Source organism: Ostrea edulis, chromosome 3 (assembly GCF_947568905.1).
Source record: "Ostrea edulis chromosome 3, xbOstEdul1.1, whole genome shotgun sequence".
In the NCBI taxonomy this organism is placed as follows: Eukaryota; Metazoa; Mollusca; class Bivalvia; order Ostreida; family Ostreidae; genus Ostrea; species Ostrea edulis.
Window position 1 is genome coordinate 32,653,842 of NC_079166.1, and position 18,471 is coordinate 32,672,312.

Genomic DNA, 18,471 nt, shown 5'->3' on the forward strand with positions numbered 1-18,471 from the left:
ATTAGAGGTGGGCAGTAAAAAGCCTCATTTGCATAGGATTGCACAAGAAATTCGCAAGAAATGTTCTCACAGCAACGTCGCACTTAACTGTGTTTGGGTACCAAGAAATAAAAATGTCCATGCGGATACATTGAGTAGATGTTACGATCGTGATGACTGGGGAATCAAAAATCACATTTTCAAAGAAATGGATACTCTATGGGGGTCTCACACATGCGAAAGGTTCGCAACAGATTATAATATCAAGTGCATTAAATTTAATTCAAGATGGTGGTGTCCTAACACCAGTGGGGTAGACGCTTTTAAGCAATTTTGGGGAGAGGATAATAACTGGCTAGTACCTCCAACTAAAATTATTTGTAAAACAATAAATAAACTCATATCAGACGGGGGGAGGAAGTTTAGTTATTCCGTTGTGGAAATCTGCACCTTTTTGGCCAATGCTTAAGAGGGGGGATACATGGAAGAATGGCGTTAAAGACAAAAAGTATTTTACGTCCTATATTACCCAAAGGGACAAGGGAGAAAACGGAATATTTGGGAGTTCCAACATCTTCGATATGGTAATAGTACGATTAGAATTTGACTAAAGGCTTATTTTCGTTAATGTATTTATTTTCAGAGTTAAGATTGGAGAAGAACATAGAGGACATTGTGAGCGCCACTGGAATTACCTTGGACGACTCGAACAACGTCCTCTTAGCAAAGAAACTATGTGAATTTCTCATAAAATCAAAAACTGTTAATACGTGTAAAAAATATATGTCGTCATTTAGCAAGTGGTGCAAGTTTATTAAAAACAAAAATAAGCAATCTATTCCAGCCAATCCTGTGCATATATCTTTATACATTACGCATCTTTTGAACATTGGATCTTCTTGTCACGTTGTTTCGAGTTCAATTTATTCCATTAAATGGGCTCACTCTATTCTTGGATACTCGGATCCTACAATTTATCCATTTATCAAAAGCCTATTGAACAGTTCAAAACGACACAACAAACCTAGAGTTATCAAAAAGGACCCTGTCTCAACAAGTGATATTATTACTTTGTGCGATATTTACAAACGAAGTAGAAATCTCGCCGATATACGGGATTTGTCCATGATTTTGATTTCTTTCGCTGGGTTTTTACGTTTCGACGAACTCAACTCTCTGGCCTGTTCCGATATCGTATTCATGGACGACCACATGAAACTGTTCATTAGGAAAGTAAGACCGACCAGTACAGACAAGGGAACGAAGTATTGATAGCGCGAGGTACTACAGCAGCTTGTCCTGTTAAAATGACAGAACGATATTTCGAACTAAGATCCATCGATTCTGCTTCACACGATTTTCTATTCAAATCATTGTTCAGATCAAAGGAAGGAACAAAATTGATCAACAAAAACAAAAAATTGAGTTATACTCGTACAAGGGAGTGTCTGGTTTCAAAACTTAAGTCAGTTATGGGCAACGTCAATATCGGTCTGCATTCTTTGCGTTCTGGCGGAGCTACTACCGCTGCGAATTTTAACGTAAATGACAGAATTTGGAAAAATCACGGACGTTGGATTTCAGATTCCTCAAAAGACGGTTACATCAAAGACAGTATTGGAAATCGGATGTCAGTTTCAAAAAATCTGGGATTGTGACATCAATGCAAGGCGAAGATAACGAACAGTGATCAATCTCATAACTCCCACAAGCAATACAAAATAGATAGTTGGGCAAACACGGACCCCTGGACACACCAGAGGTGGGATCAGGTGCCTAGGAGGAGTAAGCATCCCCTGTTGACCGGTCACACCCACCGTGAACCAATAGTTCATTATTTCCATGTTTGTGAAAAATTATTCATTTTGATTTATATTTTGCTTTTCATATCTAACTTTTGGACGACTAAAATTCTAAGCTCGCCTGGCTTACGGCTTTATGGTAATTTGAGTAGATTTAAAAGTGCGGGGTGTAATGAGTAAAGATTATACTAGATTTTTCCCGCGTTTCGTAGAATAGCGGGAAAATATTGTATGATAGAACCGTATCAGCGCGCCAAAAAGTAGGCGGGGCCATAGGAAGGCCAATAGAATTGTAGTGAATTCGAATAATAGAGTGTTTGGTCATTCCAACGCTTCACACGAGGTGCTCGAGCTTTATTTTTTAAATATCAAATTTTCAAAGATTACCTCATATTACTATCATTTTTCAATGTTTATTACTACAGTTCTACTTAAATGCTCGTCCGGCATTTCCCCAGAGACGTTATTTGCACTTGTGCGGACACAGGTTTCCATAGTTAACCATCTATGGTTTTTCCTGGGCAGTTTTTAATGTCAGTGATGGGGGTTTAAAATTTTAAACACTTTTAAACAAAGCAGTACTTCATGTTTTCGTTTCACAATACTGTACAAGTTAGTGTCGTTTATAAAAAATATAGCATTGTATGTATATATGTGCATTTGTATGGCGTTACATAATAAACGCCGGCTGCTCCAACAAGCTCGCCTGGCTTATGGCTTTATGGTAGTTTGTGTAGATTTAAAAGTGCGAGGTATAATGTGTAAAGATTATACAGATCCCTCCCTCCTCAATGGCCATAAGCGCCGAGCATAGGCCTAAACTTTGCAGCCCTTCATCGGCAGTGGTGGCGTCTCCATATGAGTGAAATATTCCCGAGAGGGAAGTAAAACAATATTCAATCAATCAATTGTTTATCAAAATGTACATAAACTCGGAAAAATACAAGTTAACTGAGCCGTGCATTGATTCACTTAGCAACAACCATGAAGCGTCGCGTTTAGCTGTAAAGGTCGCCATCTTAGTTCAATCTTAGTTCTACGGAGCCTAGCCTATTTATCAAAATATTGTATCGAAGGTGAAGTTTGTCATGATAGAAAATATGTGTAGACTACGCATACAATGCGTATTTCGCTTCCCTTCAGAGATAGAGATCGACATTGAAGTTGCTCATCTCCGACAGGTTGAGAAAATACGGGAAATTGCATTGTTTAGGCCTACCCAAAATAAATCTTCAAATATCAGAAAATGCAATAATATGCGGGTTCTTTTTCAGCTGTGTGAAAACTTCTACTACATGAAAATTTACCATTGCATGCAACGCTGTAACTAATAGTAAAGCCAACACGAGAAAATATGTATAAGCAAGTGACAAATATTGCGATCCACATGTCATTGTGACTGACGTCATGTGATAAAATGTGACGTATGAATTTTTGTTTGCTTTGTTGAAAGGCGAATCAAGCCATGCCCCCCCCCAAGTGAGAAATGTATTTCAAAATCAGCAGGACAATGCTTACTTGGTAAATCATTAATGCAAATATATTTGTTTTAATCTATTATTCGACCATCATACAGAGAAAGATGTTTTACAACAGTCATTTGTGTACAAGTAGATGATAATATTGACAACGAGAAAACAATATGTGTATCAAACCGAAGAAACATATTGTACACGTTGACTCTCTATTCCATAGAAGACTGAAAACAGTGCTGTGGTGTTAATTTAGAGAGAGAGAGAGAGAGAGAGAGAGAGAGAGAGAGAGAGAGAGATCCGGCTTCTGGTTGTCAGGGAGTGGGGGTGTCCCAATACCAAACCAGCTGACCAAACCAGGTTATACAAAAATAACCTGCGTTCCTCAATTGGAATTTGACCAATCAGAGACAAGAATACAATAAGAGTTAAATTATTCAATTATAACAAACATGTATATTATTTTTCATATATTTTTTCAGATTGCGAGGATAGAACTTATGGAATAAACTGTTCAGAGACTTGTGGATTTTGTCGTGAAAGTCAACATTGTCATTCTGATGATGACCATGAAGAAGAGGACTGTACAGAAGGTAAACATATCTAATGATAATTTCAAGATTGTTCTTTTGAACAGATCTATACAAATGTACACATTCACTATTTTGTATTGCTTATAGGAGTTATGAGTTTGATCTTCACCTTTCATTCAGCTTACATATGAAGTTTCGTAATGATTGTACCAAATTTTGTTGCTACTGACCTTCAGTGACTGCTAGAAAATGTAAAACTCATGGTCTTTGATATGTGGAAAGAACTATTGACGTTAATTTAAGATGTGGTTAATATAGTTCATCATCACAAGTATTATTTTGTGTTACCTTTGAGATGGTATACACATGTAATTAGCATTTACAGTGTAATGATTTGTCAAATAGCATTGTTAATTCTTCGGTAAATAGTCATTAAAAATCATGTTTCTTTCATTCAATTCATTTAATTAAGAGAAACTGTCAGTTATCATAAAGAATTTTTTGGAAAGTGCAAAAAAAAAATTATTGAAAAATTCTATAATTTTATGCAGTGTTATTGATAAAATCCTTGAAAACGCATGTGTGAGTCACTTAAACTCAAATAACACAGCTTTATTGTTCACTTTATTGTTACCATGGTAACAAGGAACAGTCCTTAAAAAAAAGACCAGTGAAATATACCTCTTTAAAGTCCAAAATAAATACAATTAAGATAATAAGATGCATATTTTTTTTTTAGTTTAAGGTAAATGAAAAAGGCTTACATAAAATTTTGTTGAAATGAGAAATTTAAATACCTCAGCAAAAAATGGTTGCCATGGCAACCAACATGCCTTGCATTGGGTCAAATGCTGTCTGACGTGTTTCATACCGATTGTTAAGCCGTTCTTGGCACACTGATTTTGACTGCGGATAACTCCGTTTACCTGATCAGGATATGGGGCTCACGGCGGGTGTGACCGGTCAACAGGAGATGCATACTCCTCCTAGGCACCTGACCCCACCTCTGGCGTGTCCAGGGGTCCGTGTTTGCCCAACTATCTATTTTGTATTGCTTGTAGGAGTTATGAGATTGATCAATGTTCGTTATCTTCACCTTGCATACATATTATAAAATTCAATAAAAGAATAGATTTTTGAGCTAACTTTTTTCAGAAACGCAACACAATCAGGAAAGGTCTTTCATATAGAAAGAAATAATAAATGTTAGATTTATATTCAAAAAAATAAAATCAGTTAAACAACTTTCAGTTATTTGTTACTGACCTGACCAAAAACACCATTGTTTTTCATGTTCATCTACATTTTCGAAAATCTATCTAATTACTAGGCTAATGATCTAATTTAGATCAAGAACATTTGCCTTCTGGGTGCATCAATTACTTTCTAATGACATGCTAAATTCTATTGAAACTTGTAAATGACCTTGTCCTACAATTTCAAGGTCACATGCATTAATCAATGACCTTCATATTTAATCAGAGGACCTAAACTGCGTTTGGGTTTGATTTAAACATTGTATATATCTTTTTCTACTAACCAACCTTCTTTTTTTTTAAAATCACTTATTGCTGTGGTTTACATGTATATATAGTATGGGGGAGAGAGAGAGAGAGAGAGAGAGAGAGAGAGAGAGAGAGAGACTTCCACACATATATTAATTAAGTTTGTTTGATAGATGCTTGCAGTGCATTACTATCAATTATAACTTCCATATTATCAGGAAGATAAATTGAATAGAGCTCTCTATGCAAAGTTGATATAAAATAAAGAAATATCAGGAAATAGATATAAATCTCAGGAAGGTTAAATGAATCACAAGATTATATTTTTAAAACTTTACAAATTCATTTTTCAAACTGTGTAAATAAACACGATGCAGGGATTCATTGAGATTCTTTTTACTACCGGTAAAGGGTACCTTTCCCCCTCTGAAAACAAATGAATATGTCCCCTTCCACAGGCAAAAATTCCCCTTAAAAATTAGAAACTACATGCAAATGTATAGAAATTTTAATAAGAATTATTTTATACATGTATATTCTAGGTATTTTTTCTATAATGATCAAATTCATGCAATGTAGACAAGATTAATTCAGTAATCAATCAATTGATGTTAGGATCTGAGAATGTCCCCCTTCTTTCCCCTGGATGAAGTTCATGATTGAATTCTCAAAAAAATCCCCTTAAATATGAAATGGGTAATAACATATAAAAGCTGGATAAATCCCTGCAATGCTACTTTGTGAATAATATACTCTTAAAAAGTATCAACTATGGGAAAATGTTCATAGCAAGGTCATAGAACATAAGTAAAGGGGGGGGGATCTGCAATTTGATACATACATGTAAGATGTTGGAATAAGTAGGTCTCAAGTATTTCTATCGAGATTTCTATGAATTGTATTGTTTTATTATATTTAAAATATGAATGTGGTCTAAAATATATGAATTACAGAATTTGTAATTGGAAAACGTGGGTGCTATATATATAGCCAAATAATGATATATAGGAATAGGATATTTGTTAGAGGATATACCAACAAAATACCCCCCGCCTTCTCTCTTCGCATCAGAACAACAATCCACATCGTTACATATACAATATTTGAAATTCAAATAGCATTGTAATAGAAATTACATTGACTATTTGATAGGAGATAAATCATTTCAGTGAAAATAAAATACGTTGAATACATAAAAAGTGCGTCACAATGCTTGTTGAGTATGACGCAATATGAGGTGAAAGTGTATAATGTCAGCATTGATACTGATTGAGTGTAGAAAATGATTTAGATATAATTATACCCGCACTTTCTAAAGAAAGTTCGGGTATATTGTTGTTACCCTGGTCCGTCCGTCCGTCTGTCACACTTTCTTCTTCCTCAAACTGCTCTTTTATTTCAAGTGGAAACCAATTGATCTTTTGGAATATGATAGATGGTGTACTGTAGATATATGATAAGGTTTTAGAATATTCAATTTTTTTAAAAAAATTTATTTATTTTTTGGTCACATACAATACATCAGACACTTACACAAACATACCTTTCATACATGCATACATGCTTCAATCTCCCTGTGGTTTAGGTTACTTGCTGTACAATAGTGAAAGTAATAATAGTAACAACTAGAAACTCATTACTAGTAATGAGTAGGTCTTCCGTTTGTTCGCTTCCGGTAAGAGTTTTCTGATCCTACAAAAACCATTCAAATATATCAGGGAATGTACTTTAACAATAAATGAGAAGTGTATTATCGAATTTTTTACTCATTTCTTGTAACTTCCGGTGACGACCGGAAGTACTATTCACATACGTTTTCCTATGAATGACAGTGACTCTTTACTGTCTATATTCCCTGAAAATTTCACGTCTCTATCTGAAGAGTTCTTAACAAAAAGAAGTAGACTAAAGAAAGAAAAAGTAGTAGGTAACTACCGACCGGAAGTCAATTTTGAAAAACGAAATTGTCAAAACTCTAGAAGTTGATACTGTTCTTAAGACATGTGAAAATCATATCAAACACTTCAAATATAAGCGAGATTTGTGGGGACAAAGAGATAAAAAGTAAAAAAGTATTTTATTAAGAAACCGGAAGTAGTCGTTTTGACTACCGACGGGGTCAATATTCTTTTGACATTTTGAAAGAGAGTTAATAAAGTAGTATAAGTTTCAATTTAAAAGAAAAAGTTTGAAATTTACGATTATTTCAATCACTTCCGGTGACGACAGGAAGTGACGGTCGACATGCTCAACACCCTATTGCATGCTTACAAACAGAGATTGATCATCCCTGAATATTTGATGAACCTATCTTTTACCCTTTCCAAGAAAAATGCTGGACAAAATCTCGTTTGAGAAACAGAAAATCGGCCATATTTTCCTACCGGAAGTGAATTTTGGAAAAACAAAAATAACCACAACAAAGTCATTTCATAAGACATTATTCCTGAAAATTTCAGGAAAATCTATCCAGTCATCTCTGAGAAATCACTCGAAGAAATCGGAAAATCGTCATTTTTTTCAAATACTTCCGATATAGAGCGGAAGTGACGGACGAAAAAATTGAAAGTATGTGTACAATGGCCTAACGCTAGTTGATCAACCCTACAAGTTTCAAGCGTCTATATATTTTCGTTATTGAGAAACTGAAAAAACAAAGTTTGAATTTGTCCACCCCCTATCTCACGACCGGAAGTGAATTTTCGAAAAATATTTGACATTACTCTAGACATTTATAGTGTCTACAATATATGTTAAATACAAGTCAAACACTTGTTTAGTAAACGAGATTTAAGGCATTGAAAAAGGAGAATTTGAAAAGTTTTTCCTTAATTACCGGAAGTGGACGTTTCCACTTCCGGTGGGGTCAACGGTTTTCAATACTCCAAAAGATACCTCATAAAGTAGTATAGGTTTCGATTCAACAACTACAACTTTAATTTTTCGATTTTTTTTATCACTTCCGGTGACGACAGGAAGTGACGGCGGACGTGCTTAACCCAATTCGGCTCGCCTACTCCTTAAGGTCTATCACTCCTGTAAGTTTGGTATCTTAGTCTTTTAACGTTTCTGAGATCTCGCGCGGACAAAATATTTTTGAAAAATCCGAAAATCAGACATATCTGACGAACGGAAGTGAATTTCAAAAAAATGAAAAAAAACATCTGGAGGTATTTATATTCTCTATCATCCCTGAAAATTTCAGGAAAATCCATCCAGCCATCTCTGACAAATCTTCAGTGAAAAAAAAAAAGAATAATAATAATAAAAAGAACTAGAAACTCATTACTAGTAATGAGTAGGTCTTCCGTTTGTTCACTTCCGGTAAAGAGGTCTCTGATCCTACAAAAACCATTCAAATATATCAGAGAATGTACTTTGACAATAAATGAGAAGTGTATTATCGAATTTTTTACTCATTTCTTGTAACTTCCGGTGACGACCGGAAGTACTATTCAGATGTGTTTTCCTATGAATGACAGTGACTCTTTACTGTCTATATTCCCTGAAAATTTCACGTCTCTATCCGAAGAGTTCTTAACAAAAAGAAGTAGACTAAAGAAAGAAAAAGTAGTAGGTAACTACCGACCGGAAGTCAATTTTGAAAAACGAAATTGTCAAAACTCTAGAAGTTGATACTATTCTTAAGACATGTGAAAATCATATCAAACACTTCAAATATAAGCGAGATTTGTGGGGACAAAGAGACAAAAAGTAAAAAAGTATTTTATCAAGAAACCGGAAGTAGTCGTTTTGACTACCGACGGGGTCAATATTCTTTTGACATTTTGAAAGAGAGTTAATAAAGTAGTATAAGTTTCAATTTAAAAGAAAAAGTTTGAAATTTACGATTATTTCAATCACTTCCGGTGACGACAGGAAGTGACGGTCGACATGCTCAACACCCTATTGCATGCTTACAAACAGAGATTGATCATCCCTGAATATTTGATGAACCTATCTTTTACCCTTTCCAAGAAAAATGCTGGACAAAATCTCGTTTGAGAAACAGAAAATCGGCCATATTTTCCGACCGGAAGTGAATATTGGAAAAACAAAAATAACCCCAGGAATGTCATTTCATCAGACATTATTCCTGAAAATTTCAAGAAAATCTATCCAGCCATCTCTGAGAAATCACTCGAAGAAATCGGAAAATCGTCATTTTTTTTCAAATACTTTCGGTATAGAGCGGAAGTGACGTACGAAAAAATTGAAAGTATGTGCACAATGGCCTAATGGTAGTTGATCAACCCTACAAGTTTCAAGCGTCTATATATTTTCGTTATTGAGAAACTGAAAAAACAAAGTTTGAATTTGTCCACCCCCTATCTCACGACCGGAAGTAAATTTTCGAAAAATATTTGATGTTACTCTAGACATTTATAGTGTCTACAATATATGTTAAATACAAGTCAAACACTTGTTTTGTAAACGAGATTTAAGGCATTGAAAAAGGAGAATTTGAAATGTTTTTCCTTAATTACCGGAAGTGGACGTTTCCACTTCCAGTGGGGTCAACGGTTTTCAATACTCCAAAAGATACCTGATAAAGTGGTATAAGTTTCGATTCAACAACTACAAATTTAATTTTTCGATTCTTCTTATCACGTCCGGTGACGACCGGAAGTGACGGTCGACATTTTGAACCCCCAACTGCACGCCTACAAAGTGAGATCTATCAACTCTGAAAATTTGGTGACTCTATCTTTTACCGTTTCTAAGAAAAACGATGGACAAAATCTCTTCTAAAAAAAGGAAATTGGACATATCTAACGACCGGAAGTAAATTTTGAAAAAATGAAAAAAAAACTCCTGGGGGTATTTTCATTCTCTATCATCCCTGAAAATTTCAAGAAAATCCATCCAGCCATCTCTGAGAAATCGTGCCGACAAAAAAAGGGGGGAAAAATAATAATAACTAGATGCGATCTCGTTGCGAGCAACGAGTGGGTCTTCCGCCCAATTTTAGATGTGATGAGATAAGAATTTGACTGAGATTTTCGTTCATAAATAATGATACAAATATATTATCTAGAAGTACAATTTAGCTTCCGTAATGTTTTACAAATATTGATCATTTAAGTGTTATAAATTAAAGACTCTCTGCCCCTCTCGGCCACTAATTAAAGGGGTCAGCCTTTTTTCGAGAAAAAAGTTAATAATGTTATTTGCTGCGATACAAATTCGACTGATCAGGCGAGTCATGTCGCCCGGAGGCCTATTTTTTGATATCATTCTAAATATATCTCGCAAAACTGAACAAATTTTGATCTACATGTCTTATCAAAATTTTCTTGAGAAAAAAATTATTGATTGCGACATTTATCAGACTGTAAAGGCGAGTCATAAGGCCCGAGGGCCTTTTTCTTGATATCGTTTGAAAGATCTTGCAAAACTGAACAACTTTTGTTTTACATGTCTTATCAAAAGTTTCTCGAGAAAAAAGCTATTGATTGTGACACTAATCAAACTCTTCAGGCGAGCCATGAGGCCCTTTCGCCTTTTTCATGATGTTTTTCGAAAGATCTTGCAAAACTGAACAACTTTTGTTCTAGATGTCTTATTAAAAGTTTCTTGACAAAAATGTTATAGATTGCAACAATAACCCAACTGTTCAGGTGAGCCATGAGATCCGCAGGCCTATTTCTTAACATCGTTAGTTAACGCTTGCGAAACTGAACAACTTTTGTTCTACATGTCTTATCAAAAGTTTCTCGAGAAAAAAGTTATTGATTGTGAAACTAATCAAACTCTCCAGGCGAGCCATGAAGCCCGTTCGGCTTTTTCATGATGTTGTTCGAAAAATCTTGCAAAACTGAACAACTTTTGTTCTAGATGTCTTATTAAATGTTTTTTGACAAAAATGTTATAGACTGCAACAATAACCCAACTGTTCAGGTGAGCCACGAGACCCGCAGGCCTATTTCTTCAGATCGTTAGTTAACGCTTGCGAAACTGAACAACTTTTGTTCTACATGTCTTGTCAAAAGTTTCTCGAGAAAAGAGTTATCAATGTTATTAATTGCGATACAAATTTTACTGTTCAGGCGAGCCATGATGCCCGGGAGCCTTTTTTAAGATATCATGAAATAGATCTTGCAAAACTGAACAACTTTTATTCTACATGTCTTACCAAAAGTTTCGTGAGAAAAAGGTTAATCATTGTAACAGAAATTCAATGGTTCAGGCGAGCCATGAGGCCCATGGGCCTATTTCTTGATATGACACGAAAGATCTCAATAAACTGTACAACTTTTGTTATATATATCTAATCAAAACATTTACGAATAAAAAGTTATGATTTAAAACGTGGAAAAAAATTGGACACTTTTTAAAACTCCATTTTCGACCCCTACCGAGCTTCCATAATAGGCACTTCCGGAAATTTTGAAAACCCAGGTGCACAACTACAACATGTCGTCTAACATCACTGAAAATTTCAGCACTCTAGCTTTTATCGTTTTTGAGTTTTTGTCTGGACAAAATGGTCATCTGAAAATCGATAAAAGGGGGATAACTACCAACCGGAAGTGATTTTTCGAAAATTGAAACGGCGGTACAAACTTCAAATGGCAACGCATCAATCCTGAAAATTTGAAGCAAATCAATCCAGCCATCTCCGAGAAATCTTCTGCACAAAAATCGGTAAGGAGAAAAAAAAAGAATAATAATAATAAAAAGAAGAAAAGTGAAAAATCAACAATAGAATAATAGAAGGGTCTTCCGCTGAAGACGGAAGACCCTAATAATAACGAGCTATAACTGTGTTGGGATGCCAACACAAATGTCTCCGAACACCTCCCCATGTCAGAAATGCTTTTTGATGTCAGATATGCACTCAGGATTCTCAAAAAACCCTCAAAACTGAATTTGGTTGAAATCCGACGGACTTGATTTTTGGCCGCCATTTTCTTCAATGGCGGCCATTTTGAAACATTTGAAAATTGATTGGAAGGAAATACTGATGGTAGAAGTGAATTGTGGACCCTCCATTTACCCCAGAACCAAAATATTGTAGAGATTTTAACACTTTGAAATATTTCGGTATATGGCGGCCATTTTGAAAATGGCGGCTCAAAAAAAAAAATTTGATGGTGGATATGGACTTGGGGTCATTAAATTACCCTAGAAATCGAATTTGGTTGAAATCCGACAACCTTGAGTTTTTGACGTTTTTTGGCCGCCATCTTGAAACGGCGGCCATTTTGAAAATTTGAAAAGTTGAATGCACCCCTTCTAGTGACCCCCTATCAGCTCACAAAGTTTGAAGTGGATCTGTCGAAGCACTTTCACAAAATCGGTCGGACAAATTTCTCACTAAAGAAGAGGAAAAATAAGAAGAAAAGAATAATAAGAATAATAAGAAACGGAGCAAAAACAATATGTCTCCGACACTTTGTGTTCGGAGACATAATAATAAACAGTAGAATCACTATAAGGTCTTCCGTCTGGAACGGAAGACCTTAATAATAATAAACAGTAGAATCACTATAAGGTCTTCCATCTGGAACGGAAGACCTTAATAATACATGTACTAAAAATAATGACAAGTACATGTAGTAATAATTAATCAATTGCAAAAATATTTTTCCACTTCATCCATATTTTATCAAAGTTATGTATTTTAAATGTTTGAATTGCAGCATATTTCTCTACATGATATTTAAACTTTAAGTGACATAGTAATCCTCTTTATTCTGCATTAAACGGATAAATATGTATTGTTTAGCATATAGAATTATAAAGTTTATAGCTTTATTATTTAAAGACAGTGGAATTTCACCAAATATTATATTTGACACATTAAAACCAATTCTTTCTGAAATGTTTCTATATATATGAAGACATAACTCACTCCACAATGTTTGGGTCTTATTACAAGAAGTAAAAATATGTGTTTTTGTTTCAATATTACTTGTATAAAATCTACAGAAATCATTTGTTTTAACACTAATGTTTTTCAAATAATAACCAACAGGAAGAATTCTATGTAAAATTCTAAACTGTAGCCACTGAACAGAAGAATCACTAGATGTTTTGAAACAAATTTTAAAAACATCTTGCACTGAAATATCATCTACTCCATATGAAGATAGTTCAGTTTTCCACTTGCCCATAGAAGTTGGGATATCTTCTTTTGCATTTAAAATATTGTAAATAATATTAGAACATCTTTCATGCAATAAAACTGGTTAAAAAAAATTGTTTGGTTGAGTGTCTATCAATTGACAGACATTTTAAATATTTTGAAATTGCAGTAATAATGCTATTGTATTTCATTACACATACTTCTTGAAGATTGTATAAACACTGAAATTTTTCTACGGTATGGAAGTTACAATCAGTATCAAAAAAATCTTAAACAACTTTAGTCCCTTTTTCATACCATTTCTCATAAAACACAGGTTTCCCGCAATTCTGATATTAGAATTGTACCACACTGGAATATTATGAAAATGAGTTTTAATATTTGGAAGATTTTGACTAGTCTTCAAATAAAAAAAAACCAAGCATTAAAAACATCCCTCCAAAAAATTTTGCTTTTAACACGTAATTGTTTCACAATAAAACTATCTCCAAAGTCATATAATTTCTTTAAAATATCATTTCCATACATGGCAAAAAAAATATTCATGCATGGTTTCTGACAGTTGGACCTAGTAAGCCTTTTAATCCAAGAGCATTTAAATGATGTAATAAAGTTGCTTATATCAACTATCTTGATACCACCCGATAAATAGTCTTGTGTTATCACAGACCTCTTAACTTTATCTACACTAGATTTCGTTAGGAATTGAAAATAAGTCTGTATAAATAAGAAATTGTTTCTTTCTTTTGAGTAGGAAGTGATATAAACAAATGATTCAATTTTGGAATAAGCAAGGTTTTAATGACAGTAGCCCGCCCAATGGGAGTAAAAATTCTTCTTTTCCACTGTTCAATAAGAGCAACGATTTTTGGTATTTGAATTCCGAAATTTATATCTTCAATTTCTGTACGGTCAACTGAAAAATTAATACCCAATAAATTAAAAGTTGTTGATCCCCAATCTATTTTCCATCTTGTATGGTGAAAAACTTGATCTGAAAATTTCTTTGAACCAATCCAAACAATTTTTGTTTTAGAAGAATTAATCCTTAGACCAGAAAAACTGGGGGGAAATTCTATCGTACATGTATCTAGAGCTGCAAAAAGCGATTCATGTGAACCGTCAAGGGCTAATGAGGAATCATCTGCATATTGCGATATTTTGTGTTCTGTGTTTTCTATACATATGCCTTTTATACTTTTGTTTTGTTTAATTAATATTGCAAGAATTTCTGCACATAGGATGAATATATAAGGTGCAATGGGATCCCTCTGCCTACATCCCCTTTGTATATCAAACTGTTCAGATAAAAAGCCACTCTGTAAAACTGAGGCTCTGGAATTTGTGTTTAAGATCTTTATCAATTGAATAAAGTTTTCCCCAAAGCCAAAATACTTTAAAACTTTATATATGAATGACCATGACATTCATTCGAAGGCCTTTTCAAAATCAATGAGAACCAGAAGGCCTGGGATATTATTTCTTTCAGTGTATGACATAATATCATAGATAAATCGAGTATTCTCCCCTATATATCTACCTTTTAAAAAAAACAGACTGTGTATCGGATATTATATAATCCAAAACTTGTTTAATTCTAAAGCTGAGACAACCAAATATAATTTTGTATAATACATTTAAAAGAGTAATTGGTCGCCAGTTTTTTTAAAAACTGTCTTGGTTTATCCCCTTTAAGTAAGCATGAAATGATTCCTAGTCTTTGCGAAATAGGAAGTTCCCTCTCATGATATATACAATTAATAGCTCTAACAACATAATATTTAATGTCATTCCAAAAAAAAATTTAAGAATTCAGTTGTATAACCATCGCTACCAGGGGATTTGTTGTTTTTCATATTTTTTAATACTTTAAGAACCTCTGCTTCTTCAATATCATCCTCCAGTTTTTTGGTTGCATGTGCATCTAACTTAGGAGAATTGTTATCTGAGATGATGCTTTCCAGGTCGACATTAATTAAGTTAAAATCATTATTAGTATATAAGGCTTCTTAATATTTCTTGAAACCTTCTAATATATCTGACTGTTTGTAAATTGTACCAGTATCCAACTAAATTTTTTTGATAGTTTTATTTAAATAATTTCGGCATTCTAAATTACAAAAGTATTTTGAAGGTTTTTCCCTTTCCTCTATCCAACGTGCACGAGACCTTATCATGTGACCTTGTAGCTTTTCTTTTCTAATTTTTTCAAGAGCTGCTCTCTTCTCATCTAGAATATTAAAATCAATAGGAGAGTCAGACTCTAAAATTTCAATTTCATCTAAAAGTTTCTTTTCTTTGATGTCTTTTTCTCTTTTCTTAAATGCTGAGTATGATATAGTAATTCCCCTAATTTCCATCATTAAAACCTCCAGAAATAAACTTTCATCAATACCGTTTTTGCACTGAAAATTTATATTATCTATGTTATCCAAATATTGGCTAGTAACGGATTGAATAGTTTCTTTGACCTTCATAACATATTTTTGTCTGTTAATAAATTGTTATTAAATTTCCAAAGGCCACGCCCTCTTGTAAAGGGATTAAATTTTAATTCAAGAATAACAACAGAATGATCAGATCTATATCCTGGCTTTATGGTACAGTTTTCAACCAAATTTGACAAACTATCATTTATCTGGATTTAGCACTCTGTAATAATCTAAAAGTTGTAGATCATCCATGATTTCTAGAACTTTAGCACGTGCTTTGGGATTATTAATTCCACAATAGTTATAAGTATCCAGTGAACGGTTTAATGTGAGGTTAAAGTCACCTCATAGAATATTCATTGTCAAATTCCCAAAAAAAATATTTCGTACATTTTCGTAAAATTGAGGGTTATCAGTATTAGGCCCGTATATATTAATACGAGTTACTTTGTTCTCTTCAATTGTCATATCAAGTGCAAGTAAATTACCTACACAATCCCTTTTTACACCATGAATTTTAAACTCATAGTTATTATTGAACAAGATGCACACACCCCTTGAGTTTGACATATAAGAATTAAAAACACATTTGTATCCCCACTGTGATTCAATATATGGTTCGCATTCTGAAATAAAATGAGTATCTTGTCGACATATAATAGAAAAACGCTTTTGTTTCAAGTTTCTTTACGTTTAGTCTATAGTGATGGAACGATTGTCGCCGATGATTGATTGTCGGTCGTTCAGAGACCTACGATGCTACTAATCGATTACAAAATAAAAGTCGCCGACATCGTTGACCAAACAAAATCCGGAAATCACTTCAACTTTGTTCAAATTTTATTTTGTGTATGTCAAACCCGATCAAAAATAAGCAAACAAAATGGCGGGAGATATGAAGGACAGTAACAACAATGACATTCAACAGTCAAATAAAGGAGCCTATCTCTGATATCTTTGATACATTGAGATTATAGATAAATTCCATTACTTGATATATTGGAATCCTGATTTGTTTACCTGTGAACAAATGAAACAAAAAATAATTCAAATGTTGTTTCCATACATTTAATGATTCTGTTACATCTAATTTGAGGGGAAAACACTTAAATGCCAATTCCGATTATAATCGATTATTAATCGAACTGATACAAATTATTTACATGTGTTTCTGTTATTATGTGAGTGTTAGTGTGTGTGAATGGGTAAACGATGGACGGGTAAGTTACTTGCTGAAAATGCCTAGATGTTTAGTTGTTTTACACTGTGGCTATTGAAATATTTTCAGACAACGACATCGAAGAAATATGAGTAAAAAAGTTCGATTATCCCGATCCCGGTCCTGTCGCTCATCAGATAATGGCATTTCAAACCCGATCCAGATTTGTTGCTCCCGCATGGAAATTTAAAGTTTGTTTCGCTTTCTACAGGGTAACAGGCTGTGTCCATAATATCAAACTTGTGTCGAACACCTTTCTGGTCCAACCCGAATTTTTTTCCGTTGTAATACCAGACACTCTGGATTTTCTCGTCGTTGTTGAAATCTCTTAGAAGTTGAGAGTTCATCTGTGTTATATGATCAAACTTCTTGAAGCGTTTTTTGACTTCTTCCTTCGACCTGTTTCGAGTAACTGTAATTTTAGATTTGAAGTTTTTTAATGTTGCAATTTTCCTTTCGCCCCTGGAATTCTGTGAATGGCTAAATTATCAGCGGGGTCGATGTTCACATTCGCTGCTTCCTTCATTATGACGCACAGCTCTTCTCGAAGGTTTTCTTGTGGTCTCTCCTTCCACCCTAGAAATTGTATATTGTTTTTCTGAGAATACTGCTGGTTGTGATTAGCGAGGGTCAACGCTGATTCCGTCAGGGATCGATATCTTTTCATCGTGCTCTGTAATGATCTTAATTCTTTAAGGTGTTCTTGAAACTTCTCTCTTATGTTTGTTAAGTCCATATTCACCCCATCTTCAATTTCTTTAGTTTTCGACACAAACGTTTTTACTTTTTGGTCGACTCTGCTTTCAAATTCTTCTTTCACCTGAGCTTTCACGCTTTCAATGACTTCTTTTGTTAGTGTCTCTTTAACGTCCGAGATGATTTCTTTTTTTATTTCCCCTTCATTTCTGACATAATCACTGCAACTATGCTTTTGATATCGTCTTTCTTTACCATAGATTCCCTGATCTCTTTTAGGCTTTCATGAATTCTTTTTAACTCACTCGATATGTCGGCACCTGGAGACATGGGAGTCGTGGGTTCTGCGTCGGAACTACTAGTCCGTTGTTGTGGCCTTTTGTCCGAGACATTCGTACTTCTTAAAGTTCTCATAGATGATGGTACCGAATCTATCGTCAATTGACTCTGTACCAACCTTTTCTCTTGAGATTTTCCGCTGCGATCTACTCGTTTCTCATTCTTTTTCTCTGTTTTCTCTTTCCTGTCCATGTTCTCCGATAGTCCAGTGAGTAGATCTCTGCTCACGATGATTTTTAAACTTCAAGGAATACAAAGTCAAAACCGCAAAGAATAGCACAGAAATTCCACAGAAACATGCACAAATTGGTCTTTTATTTGATTAGGCGTCTTTTAAAGCTTTCATAACGTTTTTCAGAAACAAAATCGAATTTTTAGCGGAGCGCTCAAAAGTACGTCAGC

General features: G+C 34.3%; 1 protein-coding gene across 1 annotated transcript in view; it reads left to right on the plus strand.

Annotated features, from left to right (window-relative positions):
• LOC125677176 (multiple epidermal growth factor-like domains protein 10) overlaps positions 1 to 18,471 on the plus strand; it is a 191,034-nt gene that overhangs the window by 104,225 nt on the left and 68,338 nt on the right. Inside the window, exon 8 of the mRNA XM_056160467.1 lies at positions 3,736 to 3,846. Coding sequence (XP_056016442.1) covers positions 3,736 to 3,846 — 111 coding nt within the window. The remainder of the gene's footprint in view (positions 1 to 3,735; positions 3,847 to 18,471) is intronic.